The following is a 21744-nucleotide window of genomic DNA, read 5'->3' as shown; positions in this document are numbered from 1 at the left end:
CCATCCAAAATAAATACCACTCTCCCCAGACACTACCCTCAACATTTCCTAGCATTTGGTGAGCAGTGCTGGAAACTATCAGCTTGTATGGCCCTTTGTCCCCACCACTACAAGCTAGGAGCAGTAGTAGTCAGAAATAGATATATGACAACAGCTGGCTTATCCAATTCAAGTGCCAGATCCTTCTTTTCCAGCAGCACAAGCCTTTGCATATGACTTGACTGCCAATGAAACAGAATATCTTTGTCATTATTTCACCTTCCATATGAATGACTGATATCAGTCATAAAGTGTTAATGGTATTGCAAAGAATATCCCATTGACATGACTCCTGCTTACATGGATGAGTCAATGAAAATCATAGAAAGTGGGGGGGGGGGGGACAGCAAACAAATTGAGCCTTGTAAACATATCATTAATACTTTTTAGATGTCTGATCACAATGGAACAGTTTGTGGTCTAAAAAGTAGCCACAAAAGAAGGCTCAGTGTGGACTTGAGGAAACCTCTGTGTTTTCTGCCCTTCCACAGGCTATGTAAGGCAGGACTTTTGTGAACTGGCTTGCAGCTTTTAATCTTGTTATAGATGTTTCATTATTGTTCATTAGTTTTGATATTATTGTTATTTACTGGCTTGGCTTCAATGAATTTAGAAGTGTGTAACTCTTCTTAGGATTACACTGGCAGTCTGAGCATCAATCCAAATCACAAACAAAGTTCAGTGGTACCTTTAAGACCATTACTGGTTGGTGACTTTTGTTTAAATGTATCTGAAGTATGCATGCAAACAAAAGCTTATACCCAGAACAAAACTTTGTTTGTCTTAAAGGTGCCACTGGACCCAAATTTTGTTCTGATGCTTCAGACCAATACTTCAGACCACCTGAATCTAAATCCAAAACCATGTTAATCTGTTGTACAAAAATTATGCAGAAGCACCTTACAGACGAATGAAAATTTAATATATACTTTAGTTAGCGCTTACTTCTTCAGATGCATGAAATGTACAATCACTGTGTGAGGTATGTAAGTGCATATACCTTTAAGCAGGGGGGGGGTTTGTAGTAGGAACTTCTTTGCATATTAGGCCACACACCCCTGATGTAGCCAATCCTCCTGGAGCTTACAGTAGGCTCTGTAGTAGTAGTAGTACTTTATTCACGGTCATCCGACCAGCTTAATACAAACAAAAACAAAATCATAAAAACAAACCCATCACCTCTTACACAAAATTCCTAACACCAACTATTGCACATATTGTTAAAACTCATAAGCAAGATTTACACTCTCAATTTCCCTCCTTTCCAACTGAGCAACATAACAGAAACGGGCAATCTTAAATGAAACATCAGAATGAGCATCAGACAGGAGGAAGGCAATCTGCTCATCCTCCGGCCTGCCCGCCAAGGACCCAAGAATTGGAGAGATTAATCTTGCCCTCAAGTCGTTGTAATTAGGGCACCGCAAAACGATGTGGAGAGTTGTTTCGACCTCATTGCAATTACAGGGGCACAATCTTTCCAGATATGGGTACCCAGCGTAACGTCCCAAAAGCACCGAAGAGAAAAGTGCGTTGAGTCGTGCTTTTGAGAAAGCTATCCGATATTTTGGGATAGTGATGTTGAAAAGATACCTGGCTGGGGACAGTACTTCGGCTTGCTTCCCTAAGAAAATGTGCGCAGAAAGATTAGCTCTAGCAGATCTCAGTTCAAGCTCAACCAACCTCAGGCGCAAAAGTTCTTTCGCATCCCTCAGTTCCATCATTGCTAGGGACTCAGGGGAGAGATCACAGAGTCTAAAATAATCTAGACACCTTTTCTCCCAAGTTCCCACAAAAGAGTCGGAAAAAATCAGATGGGGAAGGCCACCTGGCTTTGAGAGAACCCTCAGAAAGTAACAAAGGGTATTTAACCACATTGACGTCTCGATGCTTGGGACGCCAGATTCCAACCTGATGGCAGTGTTCGGCACACATCTGGGAACAGACAGAAGCTTGCGCAAGAGTTTAGTTTGTACTATCTCCAACGGCTTGGTGGTTGAGTAAGGGGCAATTTCAGCGCCATAGAGCAACTGGACCCTGGTCTTTGCAGTATGCAGCCTTAGTGCTGCAGGCAAGAATTTGGCCCCTTTGGAGATGTAAAAACGGTAGATGGCATCAGCTGTTCTTTGCACAGATTGTGCAACATAGTTCTTATGTGCCAAACGCTTTCCCTGATAATGAAAAATCACCCCCAAGTATTTAATAATTTTTACTTGCTCAATGGGTTTGCCATTTAGAAACCAGCAATGAGCCTTGAATCGTTTGGTGAAAACTAAAACCTTGGTTTTATCTAGATTAATTTCCAACTTTTCCTGCAGACTGGTCTGGGTTAGGTGGCGAAGGGCCCTTCGCATACCAATCTGCGTCCTGGATAGTATAAGCACGTCGTCAGCATACGCTAGAACTGGAATATGCCGATCGGCGAGCTTGGGAGGATGTAAAGCCAAATCATTAAAGGAGGTTAGAAGTGAATTTATGTAGAAATTGAAAAGCAAGGGGGCGAGCACACAACCCTGTCTGACACCCTTGTTCACTAAAATTGGTTGGGTTAGATGGCCTTGAGATGAGCATCTTATCCTGATGCCCGAGTTACTATAAAGGCTAACCATAAGCAACAACAGCCGTCTGTCGATAGACGAATCTGCAAGCTTGTCCCATAACCTGGATCTGGGTATCAGATCAAAGGCAGCCTTAAAGTCGACAAAGGCTGCAAAGAGTCTGGAGCCCTTTGTGGCCAAATATTTATCAACCAGAAATTGCAGCACCAAAGTCTGGTCAAGGTGAGATCTTCCAGGGCAGAAGGCAGCCTGAACATCAGCAATAATGCCTTGAGAATCCATCCAGGCCGTAAGTTTGTCCCTCAGATGTAAGGCATACAGTTTGCTAATAGCACTTAGCAAACTAATTGGCCTATAGTTCGAGGGGAGTTCATGGCCCCCTCTTTTGTAAATGGGCACAATAATCGCCCAGCCCCAGTCGGCTGGCATGTTTGCTGTCTCGTCTATATATGTGAAAAGGGAAGCCAACGTTGGAGCCCACCAATCCCGATGCTCTTTAAGTAGGTCAGACCTAATGTAATCTCCCCCAGGGGCTTTCCCGCTTTTCACCCTCCCTAAAAGGGAGTTCACCTCCTCGCAGGTGACAGGATCCCAGGATGGAATGTCCTCTGCTAGCAACTTCGCTCGTAGGGTGGGGCAAGAGGGCTCTTCAGAGGCATATATCCTCTGAAAGTGTTCCACCCACTCTGCAGCAGTAATATGATTTGAAGCTTCTGAGGGGAAAACTTTCAATAGTGGATTTATAGTATGCCAAAAAAGCGATGAATTGTTTGATTTAGCTGCATTAATCAGGGCCTCCCAGTTTTTCTTAATAAAAGTTTCTTTCTTATGTTGGGTAGGCTCTGTACTAAAAGCTCTGTAAACCCTTGGAGGATTGGCTACATCAGGGGTCTGTGACTTAATATGCAAAGGACTTCCTTCTACAAAAAAAGTCCTGCCTTTAAGTGAGCAGTCCTGTTCCATCCCCCAACTACCAAAGCAGCCATTTTTTCCAGGAGAAGTAATCTCTGGAGATCAGTTGTATTCCCAGGAGCACTCTAAATCCCAATATCGGGAGTAGCAAGTAGTGTTGCATACAGCTGTGGTGCTTTGGTTTTTTCCCATTGCAGCAGTTCCTTTACATTGGAGAAAGTAAAAGGGGGGAATAGACATACCACTGAGGCAGGCACCAGTAAGATGTAATCCTGTACCTGCCTATATGGTTCTGTCCAGGCTTTTGTGTTGGAAGACTAGGGAGAATCATAAGAAATGGTTTTTATGCAGAGCATTGCAGACAAATATTAGCCAATTTCCCACCAAATCTGACAATCAAAAGCTGGGCTAGGGAGTCTGTGACTTGCATCATAGAAAGGGGGGGGGCAACCAACATCCTTTCTGGTATCCTTGCCTTGCCTCCTTCTAGCCTCCAACACCCAGACACCATCAGCATTTACCGGTCTTTGGGGCTTCTGTGGTAACCCAAATTGTTATAAAACCTCTGGTATTTCTTTTCTCCTTTTCTGCAATATTTGTGCAGATGTTACAATTAACGGGGTGGGGGAACCCCCAAATTAGGGTTAAAAACCCCCTCAGTTTTCTGCAAGCACTCAGATTCCCATATTATTTGCTATCACTGCTGATCTTGAGCTGCCTTGTCAATTAAATAGAGGCATGTTCCATGAATCTACTCTTTCTTGTAGAATTCCAGTTCTTAAAACAACAGTCATTAATGCCCACTCTTTTCCATTTGCCACTCTACTTTTAATGGTAATCAGAAGTGATTTGTTTGACCTTTCTTCCAGCTTGCTGTCTAATTCACAGGAGACACTAATATGATGGATAGCTCCAAACTCTAAGCTGTCTTATTTTCAGCTGATTAGAAGTTGAAGGTAAGATGCCAGGGATCTTCATGTTGTTGCTTCAGATTTTCATTTTAAATTTAATTCTTTTTGCAATCATGATACTTCCAATCAGAAAACTAAACCAAAGAATAACAAGAACGAGGAGGAATGCATCAATGAACAAGAAATCAAAACAACATTTTCTGTGACTGGAGCAAGAAGTAAGTTCCTTTGTTAACTTAGATACAGGTTTTTGGCGAAGTAAAGGAGGAGTGAAGCATTTCACATTGCCGCTAAGCAGATCTCCTGCTTGGTCTTCCATCCAATTTTTCAAGTACCAAATCCCACAGTCACAATGCCATGGATTGCTAGATAAATTGATGACTTTTAACACCAGAAGGTTATCAAATGCTCCTGTGGGTATTGATTCCAACTTGTTGTGCTGGAGATAGAGTTCTTGTGTTGAACTGGGTAGAAGTGTAAGAGTCTCCAGTTCTCTGAAGCTACAGTCCACTTTTAGTGGTTGGTGATCTGAAGGAGAGCATGTGCAGAGGTCAGGACAGGAATTTGCATAGCTGGCTTCAAGGAACAGAAATATCAGTAATCCATGCTGTGTGACCATTCTGAAAACTGAGAACATGACACCAGTGCAATGAAAGGTAAGTTCATGTTTTGCATGAGAAATCTTATCAAAGTTTTTAATTCAAGTGGGAAATTATAATGCCTTAATACTTCAGTACCAGAATCAATTGTTTCCCTTTCCTTTGATACAAACCCCTGATTGCAGATATCCCTTGATGTCTCAAATATTCCTACATTCCATGTAGCATAAAAGCTGCACTACCATGTCCTATGTGTGCTATTTGGGGACCACACTAGCAATGGAAAGGTATTATGTTCTTGGTTTATATCATAGGACTCAGCCAGGTATCTATCTAGGCTCTGCTCTTTACATACATCCCACACCAGAAGCATGCCTGATCTACCATCTAAACCAAAATATCTGCAACTTGGTCACTTGGTGGAAACAAACATAGATCATCCTGATGGTATTCACTCAACAGCTTGTGGAGAAGCCACATCAGCGAGGACCATCGATCAAAAGAATCACTTTCCCTTCCATCCCTGGCATGAGGCCTGCCCCTTAGGAAGGTTCACAGCTTACCCATTTCTCTGGCAGAGGCTGTTTCAAGATGAGAACCACCTGCCAACTAAAAGCCTTAGGAAGATCAAGGCCTTGCTCACTTTCCTGAATCACAGAGGCAAGTGCCACATTAGGGAATGGTGCTCAGAAGATTTGCAGGAGGCCTTTTAAAGAAATACATGTGGTTTCTGAGCCACTGAGAATCACTGCATTACATCAAATATGCTTTTATCACGCAGAATGATTAACACACATGTTTTGCACACCATTTGTGAAACATGCAAGAAAGTGAACTGTGCTGGTGGCCAGAAGCGGCCTCACAGAAGGCGAGGGTAAAGAAGGGAGAGTGGGCTGGCTGAGGCTGCTTTTCAGTCACCGCCTACCTGCTCAGAAGGGCAAGCAGCTAGCAGCAAAGAACAGCAGCCAACACCCTCAGATATTTTTGCTGTTCTTTGCTGGCAGTGGCTCACCTCATTTCTCAGCTGCGATGTTTCAGAGCTTTCTGGCATGGCTTTCCATTTCCTAATGGGAAAGACATAGGGTGGCCATAATATCTGCAGGCCAGCCAGGGACACCTTGAGGGGGGAAGCAATGTGTGTGTGTGCGCGCTGCGCGTGTGCGCCACCGGAAACAGGAAGTGATGTCACTTTCGGTGACGTCACGCCACCGCCGGATGCAGGAAGTGACATCACTTCCTGTGACATCATTCCCCCCGCGCCACCTGCCGGAAGCAGGAAGTGACATCACTTCCTGTGACATCATTTTGCCCAAATGACATCATTTCCCCCAAATGCCACTGCCGGAAACAGGAAGTGACTTCACAGCACTTCCTGTGACGTCCCCAAAAATCCCCCAAATATCACCGCCGGAAACACCAAGATTATTTATAGAGAGGGAAAGGGGGAAATAAAGTTAAATAAAACTCTTTTTTTACTTTTTTCAAAGCGAGAAGACTAGAGAGAACGGGTTCCACGCTGAGAAGCCAGTCAGATTCCAGTGAGATTCCAGTGAGACTGTGCTACATAATGCAGCCTATTTATTTTGTCCTGTTTGCTCTGTTGGCTCTATCTGCGCCACCTTCATCACTTTCGGGGTATGGATCCCCCAGTGGGGTGGTCTCCCGACTCCCTCCGCCGGCTGTTTCTGATAGCCCTGCGCCCCCTCTTTCATTTGATACGTGTCCCGTGCGGGTGCCACCCTCCTGCCGGGAGATGCCGCAAAATGAGCCCCCTTGAGGCTTATGGCGGCGGGGGAAGTGAGCTAGACTGCTGTTCTTTTGAGGGGTTATAGAGTGTTTCGAGCCCGTCCCTGTGGCATCGGTCCCATCGTTGTGGGACCCAGGGGGCCGGCGCAGCGGCCCGCCGAAGCAGCCTGTCAGTAATAACACAGGTCGAGATGCAGGACAGGAACCCGGAAGTGACTGACAGGCTGCTTCAGCGGGCCGCTGCGCCGGCCCCCTGGGTCCCACAACGATGGGACCGATGCCACAGGGACGGGCTCGAAACACTCCAGAGTGCCTGGAGCTTTGACTCGCACACATCTGCTCTAAGAAGTAGACTTTGCCCACGGTTTCTAAGGCTTATGTGGATACTATAAGCCTCAGCTTTGCAGCAGCATTCTACATCTCTGGATGGGTGTTAGCCAGAACTGCAGACAAGCCATCAGCCGCTCCTTGCTTGCACAATCTTGGCCGTTGTAGTGGAAGAAGCCACGCCGCCATGAACTGTACAGGCAAACAGTTTCCAGCCTGTTTCCATGAACCAAAAGCTAACACCACCAGAATCCATCTTGTTTTCTTGACTCCATTACAGCAAAGCAAGAGACTCATGTATCCAACAGCTGCTTCAACTTCTGTATAAGGCAATAAAGCTTATCTTAGGTGTGGATCCTGCCAGATTGCCTAAGCCTTTGTCCAACGGAACCCAAGACAAAGACTAGTGCCAGTAGAGGGATGAAGAAGAGGAAGAACATCTTCACCTAGAGCCAAGTGTCTTTGTATAGATCAGGTGTTACCTTAGGTAGCAATTTGGCCATCTATTGTCACCTTTTCAGATAAGCTTGATAGTTTTAATCACCCCCCCACCCCAATCATTTCTCCCATTCTTTCCCCCAATTGTCATCCTGGAGCCTCCCACTTTGGCCCATTGTTACCTGGAAGTCCAATCAGGTAACCAGGGCCAAGTTTGCTCATTGGCTAGCTATGAGCATCCAATCAGGGACTGCCAATGAACTGGCTATTGGCTACTGCATAAGTCCAGCCCTTATGGTCATTGCAGGGTCTCCCCTTTTTCTGAGGTCATGTACCAGCTGACCACTGTCATCCGCCCCTGTACCTCCCATTCCCTGAGGGCTCAAGGCAGTCCTTATAACCTGTGACCCATCTCCTCACAGGTGTGCATCTAGCAGTACCCCAGTTCCGCTGTCTAGATACATCCCCGATTCCTGATCAGTTGAGGGTCCCCTCCCCCTAGTCCTCGCTTGTCGCCGTTGGAGCCTTCCTTGAAGACTATGATCAGTAATTATCACCCTGTTTGTCCATCCTTGTGTTGTCTCTGAATCTCTCTCTATTTTTCTTAGGACTGTATGTGTGTTTTATGAGTTATTTGTCTTGTATGTATGCCTATATTTTCTTGGAATAAATTTTAATTGTTTTTACTTAATTAGTGTCCCTGGTAATTTTAAGCAATAATTTCTGGATGTGTATCCTGTATACATAGGTAAAAAGATCCTGTTCAAGCCAGGTGCCCACCTGTCAATTCCCCAACCTCGTTTTGAGGGCATTTTGGCTTACAGTGTGGCTGTTTCATATTCTTTTGTTGCTCTGCTGGCAGAGCTTAGCTTGTTTCAGGCAGTACATTTTTGGTGCTCCTTTCCCATGAGACTTGCTATTCCTCTGCTTGGGGATTTCCCACCAACAGCAGGCACCCCCAACCATTGGCAGCTGTCTGGCAAGGGGAAAAGGTAGGAAATGGGGGATGGTAGCATCCCAATGTGTTGTCATCACTGTCTGTTCACCCAGAAGTGATGGCAGCACATTGGTAAGGAGACACCGGAGACACTATGGCATACCATAGGGCTTTACCCAAATGCCAGACCATCCCTCATGTCCCCCAGCAGTGCACTGATGTCACTTTTGGATGCACAGGTAGTGACATCAGGATGTTGCTGATGTCATTACATAGTTGGTGAGGGTTCCTGCCTGGCAGCCCTATATTCCACATACTGAGATAGCATGCAGTCATCTCAGTAGGCACAATCACCACCTTGTCTGAAAAGAGCAACACATGTTTTGCAGGTTCCATGCATGCCATATGAAAACTGAATGATACATGCATTGTGCTTTTGAGGCAACATAATGGTGGTGTGTACTGAGATAATTATACATGGCACCCTTTCCTGTTATATGAGACAGACGTGCTGGAAACACAAGGCCTGAAAAGGGCTTGTGAAGGAGCGTGAAAGGGTCCCCACCACTCCTTGGGACTGGGCATGCTGTGTATCAAGATAAGATGCCTGCATGATTGGCATCCTAAGACCTGGAGACAGCCTTAAATATAACACTCTTAAGTACAAAAATTTAAAAGGACATGACTGTAACAATAGATGATTTAATGACAAAAAAAACAAAATGTGAGGAAGCCACAAAACTCACAGCAGCAGCTGGGCTAACATGTGCTGCTTGATGACCCTAATAAAAGTGACACATAACTCTTGTGTTATTAAACCCCCTTATGAACAGTAAACTACAAATAAATCTATATTACAATTTTTTAATTATGAAAGTTAATAAACATCTGCCAGAGCAAGTGTTATACAGTCTAAAGAGCTAAGTGGCTGCTTCCACAAACTGGAAACATTTAAAGCTATTTCTTTTTAGCTTAATGAGCCCTTCCTTTCACCAGGGATAAAAGGATGCTGCTGTCATGCCAAGGATTTGCCACCAATTCACTTTGCACATGCCTCAATCAAAGGAAAGCTACTGTATAAGTAGTATTCAGCCTCTAAATTATCTCTAAAGAGGTACAGACTAAATCTATAGCCAGCAAGATCAAGAAGAAGAGTTGGTTTTTATACTCCGCTTTTCTCTACCTTAAGGAATCTCAAAGCGGCTTACCATCACCCTCCCTTCCTCCCCCCACAACAGGCACCTTGTGAGGTAGGTGAGGCTGAAAGAGCTCTGAGAGAATTGTGACGGGCCTAAGATCACCCAGTAGGCTTCATGTGGAGGAGGAGTGGGGAATCAAACCTGGTTCTCCAGATTAGAGGCCACTGCTTCTAACCATTGCATTATGCTGGCTCTTAAGCAGCTTCTACACAGGGATTTTGCTCCAGCTTGACTTCTATACCAGATCAGGATTGTTGTTTTTAAAGCATCCATGCAACATCATCTCCTGCTTGTCCCTTTTGTGCCTTTCCCTTGCTTTGCTCTGATCATTCCCAAATATGGTCTTTTGTGAAAGATTGCAATCAAAGTGTGTTTTTACCCTGTGTATATGGACCTCAAAGTCCCACTCGCATTGCACATTTTCATATCTCAGCCCTCATGGCTATCACTAGGATCTCCCTGCATGACTCTGAGGGGCTTTGAGAAGGCCTTTTTGAAAAATGATTATTGCTATAGTATTGTGACATTTTAAAGAACTATTGCCATGGCAGCTGTTGTTAAGTTGCATGATAACTAACTTTTAGGTTCTCAGTTCCAAGGTTTTCTGTTTATGACAGGTTGTAAAAACAGTAAGAAGTAAAAGTACAAAGATCTATTGCCATGTTGATCAGAGGCATGTTGCTTGGAATATGCAAGTTCTGTTTAACTGTTACAAATAGTAGCAATTGAGAGTTAAGAAATGTGCTGGATAAATATGTTATTCTGTTGCTATAAAACAACAGAAAAGTATTTTGGTGCACTGTTTTCTAATATTCAGTTCTTTTCCTCAGGGACAGATTAGTCATTAATCTCACCAGGACAATTCCCAGTGGGCCTCTGCCTTGGAGGGCCAGTGGTAGGCCTTCGGTCTCAGCTGCCAACAGAGGCATCTACAAAGAAACGGACTGCAAGGAGAGAAAAATAGGCCAACCAAGGAAATAGACAGGGGGAAATGGCCCTGCCCTGGAAGAAAGGTTTAGGGTTCCAATCCCCAGGTGGGGCAGGAAAAAAGTCACAAGGGTATCCACGTCAAACTAGCCTCCAATTCTAGAAATTCAATATTTATATAGCAATATATTAATAGAAAAATACAGTGTACTACAAAGTGCACAAGAAAGCCACACCCGAGTAGACCATTCATGTACCCATAGCCAACAGTCTGTTCTTTAAAGCTGGAATCGGGAAGTGGCGTGATGTGCTGTGAAAATAGAGTCCAATGCTTCAAATCTTCTTTTTAGCCAGTATAAAGATGGAATGCAGCAAGGCACAAGATCGCAACAGGGATGCGCTTAATGCCCTGTTTCACATAGGCTTCCAAATCCCCAGGTCGCAGCAGGGGATTCCCTGGTTTTACAGGCTTCCCCCCGCCCCCAGCCAGCTGGTCGGCAGGGGAAGCTCCTCCCCCACAGCCACCCTGTACCTCTAGATCTTGGGCAGGACCTGCAAACAGGTCCAGTTTTAAAATGTGTGTGTGCCTTTAAATTGGAGCAGGAAGTACTTCATGGGGAAGGGTTAGCAACAGCAGACTTCATGAGAATGCAGCCCCTCTGTTTGTTTTGCTTTCCTTTTGGACAAGTGAGTGTGTGTGTAAAAGAGCAGCGTAGCTCCTGTACGTTCCAGACCTGTTGTGGAGGCACCAGAGACTCCTGCTTTGTTCTACTGCTTCAGACCAACACAGCTGCCCACTTGCATCAGAGACAGTTAAGCGTGTGTGTGAGTGAGAGAGAGAAAACGGGGGGAGGGGAGGGAACTCTATTATTCCCTATGGAGACTTATTATAGGAAATAATGGAGAATTGATCTGCGGGTATCTGGGGCTCGGGGGGGGGGGTGTTTTTTGAGGTTGAGGCACCAGATTTGCAGCATAACATCTGGTGCCTCTCCTCAAAATACCCCACAAGTTTCAAAAAGATTGGACCAGGGGGTCCAATTCTATGAGCCCCAAAAGAAGATGCACCTATTCTTCATTATTTCCTATGGAGGGAAGGGATTTAAAAGATGTGTGGTCCCTTTAAATGTGATGGCCAGAACTCCCTTGAAGCTCAATTATGCTTGTCACACCCTTGCTCCTGGCTGCACCCCCAAAGTCTCCTGGCTGCACCCCCAAAGTCCCCAGATATTTCTTGAATTGGACTTGGCAACCCTAGTTTCACACGAGGCTTCAACGAGCAACTCCAGAAGTGAAGAGTGCTGTTTCTGAGTTTCATACAGATTGGGGCAACTTCTCCTGAAGCTTTTTTTCCTGTTCCTTACTGTTGGAAGTGGCTGGGACTCTATATTCACGGCGCATCACAGCACTTCCCGATTCCAGCTTTAAAGAACAGACTGTTGGCTAAGAGTACATGAATGGTCTACTTGGGTGTGGCTTTCTTGTGCACTTTGTAGTACACTGTATTTTTCTATGAATATATTGCTATATAAATATTGAATTTCTAGAATTGGAGGCTGATTTGACGTAGATGTCCTTGTGGCTTTCCCCCCCTGCTCTACAATTTCACGTCACTCTTTTTGGTTGCTAAATTCCTAGGTGGGGGCAGGGAATCCCCCGATTTGGAGGCCTTCCCCCAAAGAAGGTTCCCACGACCTTCATTATTTCCAGTGGAGGGAAGACATTTAAAAGGTGTGTGGTCCCTTTAAATGTGATGGCCAGAACTCCCTTTCGAGTTCAATTATGCTTGTCATGAACTTGCTCCTGGCTCCATCCACAAATTCTCCTGGCTCCACCCCCAAAGTCCCCAGATATTTTTTTAATTGGATCTTGCAACCCTAGAAAGGTTGCCAACTCTGAGCTGGAAAATTCCTGGAGATGGCGTTTGGGGAGGGGATGCGCCTCAGCAGGTTACATTGCCACAGGGTTCACCTTCCAAGGCAGCTGTTTTCTCCAGAGGAACTGATCCCTATTGTCCGAAGATCAGTTGTAATTATGGCATTTTCCAGGAACCATGGAACTCTACTTGGAAGGGAAAGGCTGCCCATGACTCCCCCCTATGGCAGATTCCTCCACTGTTTCTTCAGGCTTCACTGGGAGCTCCAGCATAGCCGTTTGGGGCGGGGGGGCGGGGGTGGTGGTTACGATAATCCCAAAGCCACTACTTCTTTAGTAAGCATGCTGTGCTTAGTATTGCAGCCAGCATCTAATACATGTTCATTCAGAAGTAGTTCCCATTGAAATAAGAACACATAAATCACCTGTTCAACTGCCTTGGTTCAAATAGAAGAGGAGTGTTCTTTATTCCTGATGCTGGAGCTGGATTCAGAAGTAAGCCAGCACCTACCTACCTACCTTCCTTCCTTCCTTCCTTCCTTCCTTCCTTCCTTCCTTCCTTCCTTCCTTCCTTCCTTCCTTCCTTCCTTCCTTCCTTCCTTCCTTCCTTCCTTCCTTCTAACCCAACAGGACCTGCTTATTAAGAACTTTAACTGACTGTTCTTAACATTTGCTTATCTTTACGTTTGTTTGTCTTTACTACAGGACGAAAGAGAGGCATCAATCTCTGACTTCTGTCATCGTCCATTAGGTCTGATACATAGAGAACCTCTATGTCTCTCACATAAAAAACCCATGTCTGATTCAGGGTACCAATTCCTCCCTTCCCCCCTTCCCTTCTGTAATTTCTCTGCATAATAAAGAGGAAACCTTTTTATTTCTTTTATTTCTTTCATTGCCTCTGAGGAAGAGAGCTCTGTCTCATGAAAGCTCATGCTGGAATAAATACTGTTTAGTCTTTAAGGTGCCAGTGTTCTGCAATGTAGGGAAGAGTCTACATGGCACAGATTCAGAAGCTGAAAGCCTCTGCCTTCTACTTCAAGCAAAACTATGCTTCTCAACAGCCCCAGCAACAGACCTGGAGCTGACTTTCCTGCTAGTTTCAGGTGGGTGATTTCAAGTCCAGCAGGCACTTGCCCAATAGTGAGAGAACATCATGTCTCTTGCATTGGCTGCATTACCTGCAACTACTGAAAGTAAGTAGACAAGGCTCGAGCTGTAGAAGCTGGGGGGTGGGGTGGGAGTGGCATTCAGCCACACAGAAATTCAGCTCTGGAGGTGGTAATGGTATTACAGCCAACTCATACAAAAGGGACTCAAAATTGTACATTTTTCAAACCTTATGCCCTCAATATCTAGTAATAATTCCAGAGAAGTAGTTATATTAGTCCAGGGGCCTCCAAAGTGGTGCCTGCGGGTGCCATACTGCCCACTGACTCCTTTCCTGGTTCCCACCAAGTGTTTCTAGACAGTGAGTGGGGCCAAGTGGAGCTCCTACCCTGCAGAGTTTCTGATTAGCCATTGGTGATCTGATGGGCAGTGCAGATTAAAATAACATCGTTTTGGCAGCAGCTGGTTTTATTCTCCCTTACATTCCTTTCCCCAGTGTATTTTAAATATTACTCCTCTTGTCCCCTGCACTTGCCCTTCTTCTCTCTGCATGTGAGCATGTGGATAGTTCTGCTTCCTGTGGTGGTCATTTTGTGGTTGGGCCCACTACCCTGTGTTAGAATCCCAAGAATGTCCATAAAGCTCAAAAAGGTAGGGGATCCTTGTGTTAGTCTGTTGCAGCAAATATAATCAAGAGATATGTATCTTAGCTTAAGCTTTTGTGAACTAGATAGACCCCTTTTTACCCCCGTAACTCCTGTGCACAAACTGAGGTTCTGATACGTGATTAAGGTAAAATTAGGGGGATCTTCATTTGAAATTATAATTCTGGTTATTGGGCCATACAAATTGCAGAAAATAACACAATACATCAGCAATCTGTTTCTATATTCTACAGCTGTTTTCTAAGTTCAGTGTGCAAGGGTGAAAATGTGGGAAACATGGTTGCTGTACTTTGGATGTACAAATACATCCACTCTAAATTATTGAAAAAAAATGTTCTGTTCTGTTGTTTGGTCTGAAAAAGGAGGCATGAAGAAGGGGACATATGGATTATGGTCAAAGTGGATCCTGCACACATGCATACAATTATAGAGGAAACAATGTAAACAGCAGAATTAAAAGGCTGTGAAATGCAAGTAGTACAGGCTGTAACTATTAATGTGTAAAACTTAAATATGGTCTCCAGTTATTTCTGTGGTGACTTGATCATGTTTAACTTTTAAATAGAAATCTCACAGCCTGTTCTTGTATCTCATGGTCTTTTGCAAGACATCCAGTTCTCATCTGATGGCACTCACCCAAGGTGGCCTTAGGCAAATTATTTTATCTTATATCTAAAATATTTGACAGCCACAGTGGTTAGAATGTTGGGCAAAGAGCTGGGAGATGTTGGCCATGACTTTTGCTTCATGACCTTCAGCCAGTTGCTCTCTCTGTCTTTTTCTCTCAGCCTAACCTGGCCACTAGATTCTTGTAAGAATAAAACGAGGGAGGTTAGAATTATGGATGTTACCCTGCTGAAAACGGAAGATTTTTAAAAACTGGATTCTGCACTGAGAAAGATTCAACTGTTTCCTCTCCACCCCTATTTCCTGCTGCTGTTGGACAGCAGGTCTATGCCCTTTGATCTGCCAAGCTCAGTTCTTCAACCTGACCAGAAGCACTCAAGGAGGCACTCTGAAGCCCTCCCCGCAAGAACATTTTTTCTTCTCAAAATTGTGAGACATGAAATGTATAACAAAAAAACTTTCATAAGACTTAAATTGTACCATACCTCGAATGAAAACATTAAAGGAAATAAAGCCATTTATATAAAATTATTTTCTTTGTTATGATTTATTAAGCACCTGAAACCTGTTGTGTTAATAAAGAGGGACATTAGCATTTTTATTCTTAGTTTTTAAAAGCATGCCAGGTGCTTTTATCCAAGCATAATAAAAATGTTTTATTACATAAATCTATTTTTGTTAGATGCAGCATAAGAAATAAGAGATTGCATAATACGTTTTGGTTATCCACTACAATTTTTGCAGAAGGATGATAATTTAACACCAAACTGCAAAACTGTTTAAATAACTGAGAAGCTTAATAGTGACATCAACCAGAAACTGTTTCTGTGGCTCTCCCATGTTTTGTAAAGCTTAGGGTTCAGTTCAGTTCCTGCAGGAGCTGAACTGCAAGAACCTCCCTTCACCCCCATAATGCCTGGACTACTACTTTCCTCTTTATATAGCACTTACCTCACATCCCAAGCACATGAGCGATCCATTCACTCCACAACTTCTCATTCTTTTATTTTTGCTTTTACCTATTTATTTTTAATTTTTTTCTATAGGACTGGTGGCATTCTTCAGTGCATGACAAGATAGTGTTGGCTGTGACAGTAATTTCTTACTTTTAAGTGCTGTGACAACAAGAAATGTAATCATCATGGCATGCGCTATGCAGCTCAATTTGATGAGCTATGTGGGAAGTGACTTAGGGCTCATGAAAGCAGTGGTCAGGCTAGATAAGCTGGTGACGTTCTCTCCAAGTGTAGGCTTTTTAGCTACTTTCTGCAAGGATTTCCTAGATAAAGGCATGCTGCTTTGGACCTGATAAGCAGAATTCTGCTTATTTCAGTGGCTGCTGTTCTTCGGCAACTCCCATTTTGCTCCCCACACATGTATTCCGGCAGCAAAGCTGCTGCATTCCACACTGTATGTGGTGGAGAAGGTGGGGAATGGAGAGAAAGTGCACAGTATGCTGTATTCAGTTCTGGACTTCCCCTGACAATGTAAACACTTTCTCATTTGTTCCAGTACTAGGAATACTTTCGCTGAAAAGGAATACTTTTGCTGAAATGAACTTTGTGGACAGCTTTGGTTCTTACTTATCTAATGGTGTTTGGTAATTCTAAGGGTTCTTCAATTTAAGTTGAATGATAGGCATGAGTCAGATCTTCTCTTCCCTTTTACCTTTTCAGTTTCCCATATATCACAAAAAGTTATTCATTTTATTACAGAGCACTGACTAAAATATTCTAGAATTCTTTCTATACCTTAAAGCCAACCATTAAAAAAAAACCCTTATGACTAGATAATTACACAGACCATAATGCAGGCCATATGTTCCATCTCAAATACTTATTTGTTGATGCTGCAAACTCCAAGTTGTGCTGTATAATCATTTGCTGTTATACACAAATAAAACTGAACAGCACAATTCTGCTTTGAATGCAGAGAGAGAGAGAAAGACAGAGAGAGAGAGATTTAACTGAATAACCAGAACGCCACCTGCTTCATATATGTAGTTCTGTTTTGGCAGCACTTAGGAAATGGTTTGCACAGTGTCTAGGGTCTTAATTCTCTTTGGACCTGGTGAAACACTGCTGCAGTTAGCAGGAGCTGCGGTGCATGGGAAAGCCTGGACCAGAGGGAAGAACTTCTTTCTCAGAACTGTCCTAGTTGACCCCACCTCCAGAACTGCCTGACCTGAGACTGATGGCTGAGGGATAACCACTGGCACAAAATCTGTATGGCCCAAAGCTAGGGTTGACAGCTCTGGGTTGGGAACACCTGGAGATTTTGGGAGTGTAGCCTGGGGAAGGTGAGGTTTGGAGAGGAAGGACTTCAGCAGGATACAATGCCATAGAATCTGTCTTCCAAAGCAGCAATTTTCTCTGCAGAAACTGGTCATCTGGAGATCAGCTATAATAGTGGAAGATCTCCAGGTGCACCCTTCCCTGGTTTCCTTGGACTATTATTAAAAGCAGACTTTGGACTTTAAATATTATTAAAGAGGACTTCAGTCCATATATGGCACACACATTTACTCTGGTTGTATATGAGAATATGAGCACTCATGATTGTAAGATAATACATTTGTAAATGGTAGTTATAAGCAATAACATTGTGTAAGGTCACATATAAAGACTTTTTGGAATATTTTTGAGATATTTTGAGGCTTATAGTTTTAGTGAAAAGTGATTGCAACAGCCTTTGGGCTTTTTGGGCTTAAACATCTGTATCACAGTCCCTCCCAGGTTTGGCTTGCTCCCTGGAAGTCGGCAACCCTATTAACCACACCCTTCCAAATGCTCTCCCCCTCCTCCCTAATCAGCCATAACAAACAAAATACAACTGATGCTCTTTCTTTGGCACGTAGTGAGAATTGTGTGCTTATTTTCTGTACAAATTTCCTTTTCAATAGAAGACTTTGCGTATTCTTACTAAAGAGCTATTTGTGCCTTATTTTGACTTCTGATCTTCCATGGCATGAATCTGCAGCAGTGGGACTTCAGACAAATGCTGCTGTTGAGTAGTTCTGCAGGCTAATATTCTGGAGTAATGCAGAGTGCAGGATGCCAGAATTAAGACCAATATGGCAATAGCGATGAGTGGAACATCCCTCCAAAGGAAATCAAGGCAGCTGATTGGGGGAGGTTTCTGGCATCCTTCCAAGTCATTCCCACTCAGCTGGCTCAAGGCTGTCATCTTTACAGAAGCTGGACCTGCACACGTAATGTTGGCAAGAGAAGCTCCATGGAAATCTTCTAGCCACATCTTGAAATATAAAATGGAGCAGTCACAGTTCCAAGGATTGTTAGAAAAATCCACTTTCTCCACTTTTCTCAAGATGTCCAACGTGCCAGGATGAACTGTGGTCAAGCTGTTGTTTTGCAGCTCAAGTGTTAGGATGTCAATTGACAGGCGAGGCATCTCCTTCAGCCCCAGAGAAGTGCAGTCTATTCGCCAACCCAGTTTTCCTGGCAGTGGCTCACATGAACAAGGAGGACAGGGTTTGGCTTGAGCTGTGTACAACAGCAGTAACAAGAGCAGTCCTCTGTTCATGTTGGTAGCTGCAGGACAAGAATATGCAGAATGTGATGTGTTGTTTTAGAAAATCCAGAATGCAAAGTTTTGTTTTTTTCATCCTGCATACAGAAAATTCTGAACTTCTTGAAAATGCATCATTTCCTTTGGACAAATTGTTTCTAAATAATACAACACGACTAGTATCTTTGGAAGCTATACAAAAGCAACAAAAGCAGAGGAGTGAGTAATCTATGGGTCTCCTTCTGTTTCTGTGTCAATATACCTGAGTCAGTGTGAGTCCCATTTAAACCATTATTACAGAAAATTGAATTGCTTGAAGTATATGTCTAAATAGGGACTAAGCAGAATTAGCAACAAAGTAAGAAACATGGATTAGGTGAGAAAGAATTAAGGCAACTAGCCACTGCGTAACAAGGTCTCAAATAAATCAGTTTCCAAGGTTCTTTGTTGTGTATTTATAGATATAAAATCAGTTATATGTTGGCAAATCCCAGCTCCATCTTTGGTTGGGACTGCACCTCATCAACCTTTGGCCCATCAAATTTGCCAACTCACTGGTTGAGTCCACTCCTCTCTCCCACCTGAGTGTCTGTTACTACCCAGCTACCCTGGTTTTGTCAGTGAAAGGCAAATAACCTTAGTCCTGGCAGTTATTGGCTCTCCCTACTCTCCTCCTATTGGCTGAGCCACCTGTCACATTGATCCACAGAGGAGAGAAAGAAAACCTTCCTTCAATTGGCTGAGGGAGTGAGGGAGGAGGAAGACCGTCAGAGAAAGGCTTCCTTTGATTGGCTGAGGGCTCCTCCCTATTCTCCTCTGCAAAGGGGGGGAATGGCATCCTGTGCCAACAGACCAGAGAGACTGCAGTCCTCTGCTTAAGGCTAACAACATTGCCAGAGAGAGACTGTTGGTTTGAAAGGCATGACTACAGGCTTCTGAGGCAGAACTCATTGGGGCCAGTTCTGGCTATGGCTGCCAGTTCCAGGTTCTGTGGTGGAGTTTCAGGAAGGCATAGGAATCAGGGCTTCAGAACAGGACCTGCCAGACCCAGATTCTTGCTCTGGGAGCTGACTGGGTGATTTTCAACCAGTCACACACTTCCAGCCTAACCTGCCCTACAGAGTTGTGAGAGGAGAATGATGTAAGCTGCCTTGGTCCCCTCTTCACTGTAGAAAAAGACTGTCCTTTGCAGGGAGGGGGAGGTGATGGAAAGCTGAAATCAGAGCGGCAGATAAGGGGAAGGAGATAAGGTTGCCAACTTCAGGTTAGGAAATTCCTGGAGATATAAGCAGTGGGATTTAGAGAGGGTGGGATTTGAGGAAGGGTGAGACCTCAGACTGGTGCAATGCCATTTCCCCTGGAGAATCACTGTTGCCAATCTCCAGGTGATGCTGGAGAACAAGCAAAAGCACCGTGTGCAGCAGACTCCTGAAGCAAATGAACACTTAAAGATGTACAACTCAATAAATATTTCAATAGTGAAATCTCTCAAGTATCTTCATGTAACTTAACTCAGATGAGAGTGAGATTGCCAAGGTGCTCAAACAACAGCAAGTTGGCTGACAAAAAGGGGAGTAAAACTACCACCTTTCTATTGTAGCCAGCTTACGGTTTTACTGGGTGGCTGCTGTGGTGTCCACCCCCCCCGCCCCCCGCAAACTCTCTTTTCTCTGCAGTCAGCTTTCTCTGTCTCTTGAGTGTTGGGATAAGAGTGCAAAGGCTGAAGAAAATGTTGGGGGATTGTCGGAGAGGGTGGACCCTTTACATCCATCTCTGCTACATAGCTTAGGGAGGCTTGCCGTTTATTCACCCTCCAATCCTTGCAATGTCTCAAGGTGGTTACCACAAGCCCTGTTGGGCAATGTCCTTGCACACTTTCCTGGAACGTGGGGTGGGTTCCACATTTTTGTGGGGAAGTCTTCTGACCAATCCAGTTGCAGCCACCTCTGAAGCAACATACGTGTGGCCTATACACTGCTTGAAGCAAGTCGAGGCCAAATTTTGGAAGTGGTGAATTAAATACCAGAATCATTAAGGTATTTTGGAGGAGGAAACCCCAATCTAAGAACTACTGCTCTATTGATCCAGAAGTTGTTGCCCCAACAAAGACTTTTCTTAGGACTGGAAAGGATGCGGGGGGGGGGGGGGGGAGACTCTGAATCTTAAGTCCATCATGGATTGCTAGATACAACTTCATGCTTTATTCAGAACCTAATAAGCAAGCCCGCTACCCACATAAATACCTTCTGAATCTCAGTTTGGTGTATGGTTCAACAGACAGAAGATCATACTGGAATTTTTTTTCTAAAGGATTACAAACATTGTCCATGGAAGAGGGACACCTTTCAGTAGAAAGAAAATGGCTGGATCTGGTTACACAAATCTATTTGAGAAGATCACATTTTCTTTAACTGAGTGGAGCCGTGCAAAGAGATAACTGGCCTGATGAAAAAGCACTGTCAAGCGGGATCAGGACAGGCTTCCATCTGCCTCAAAGCAGGACAAGCAAACACTATCCTACTGAAGTCAGTGTAGTTTTATAAGGTAGTTAAGGAATGGCAATCAAGCAGAAACATCTTGTAGAACTGCCAGTTAGAAGATTGATGAGATGCACCCTTACCTTTTCTTGAGGAAAAATGGAGCTGTCTTTTGCAAGTTTGCAGCAATGGACCAAGCACAGGGATGAGTCGATGAACTCCAGGAAGGAAATGAATTTATAAAGCTGTCATTGCAGAAGCCAAGCCTTCTTCATTATCTAACCCAAAGTGGGCTGCCTTTTCAAATTCATACTGCCAGGAGTCCATATGAAATGTTCTTTCATTTTACCTAATTTCAGATTCGTTTCAGCAATCAGAGGGAAGTGAATTTTAAATACTGGTGTAGCTATTTTGCTATCTCTTTAAAATATGATTAACATATTTTGGCAAGTTGGAATGGTTTGTTTCTCATCAACATCCCCCCCTCAGCCACAGATGGGGATGGTGGCAGTTCTGATTGACAGAACTAGGGTTAATTGGTCCCCTTTGGCTACCAGCAGGGATGGAGGGGGGAGGGTAGAGCTGCCAGCTTGGGAAACTTCTGGAGATCCTGGGAAGGGCCTTAGTGGGGTCCTCAGTGGGATACAATGTCATACAGTTCACCCTCCAGAGTATCCATTTTCTCCAGAGGAACTGATCTATAATTCTGGGGGATCCCCAGGTCCCATCTGGAGGGTGGCATCCCCAATGCAGAACAATGGCAGGTGGAAGGCTCATCCCTCCCTCCCTGTGCTCTATGGTCCCATCTAAATTACCTCCCTTGTGTCTTCTAGTTTCCATTTTAAAACTGCTCAGTCACAGACCACATC

General features: G+C 44.1%; 2 protein-coding genes across 2 annotated transcripts; both read right to left on the bottom strand.

The window, feature by feature from the left end:
* Positions 1–4336: 4336 nt before the first annotated feature.
* LOC132571495 (platelet glycoprotein IX-like) lies at positions 4337–16080 on the bottom strand. The gene is made up of 2 exons (XM_060238295.1): positions 15822–16080; positions 4337–5040 (listed from the first exon to the last, which is right to left on the bottom strand). The coding sequence occupies exons 1-2, from the start codon at positions 15848–15850 to the stop codon at positions 4497–4499; spliced, it is 573 nt and encodes a 190-aa protein (XP_060094278.1). The 5' UTR covers positions 15851–16080; the 3' UTR covers positions 4337–4496.
* A 1687-nt stretch (positions 16081–17767) lies between these two features.
* On the bottom strand, positions 17768–21209 carry LOC132571494 (platelet glycoprotein IX-like). The gene is made up of 2 exons (XM_060238294.1): positions 21019–21209; positions 17768–18421 (listed from the first exon to the last, which is right to left on the bottom strand). Exon 2 carries the CDS (start codon positions 18411–18413, stop codon positions 17811–17813), a length of 603 nt encoding a protein of 200 aa, XP_060094277.1. The 5' UTR covers positions 18414–18421; positions 21019–21209; the 3' UTR covers positions 17768–17810.
* Between the last annotated feature and the right edge of the window lie 535 nt (positions 21210–21744).

This window comes from Heteronotia binoei, chromosome 5, assembly GCF_032191835.1.
Source record: "Heteronotia binoei isolate CCM8104 ecotype False Entrance Well chromosome 5, APGP_CSIRO_Hbin_v1, whole genome shotgun sequence".
NCBI lineage: Eukaryota > Metazoa > Chordata > Lepidosauria > Squamata > Gekkonidae > Heteronotia > Heteronotia binoei.
This window is presented reverse-complemented; position numbering and strand designations above follow the sequence as displayed.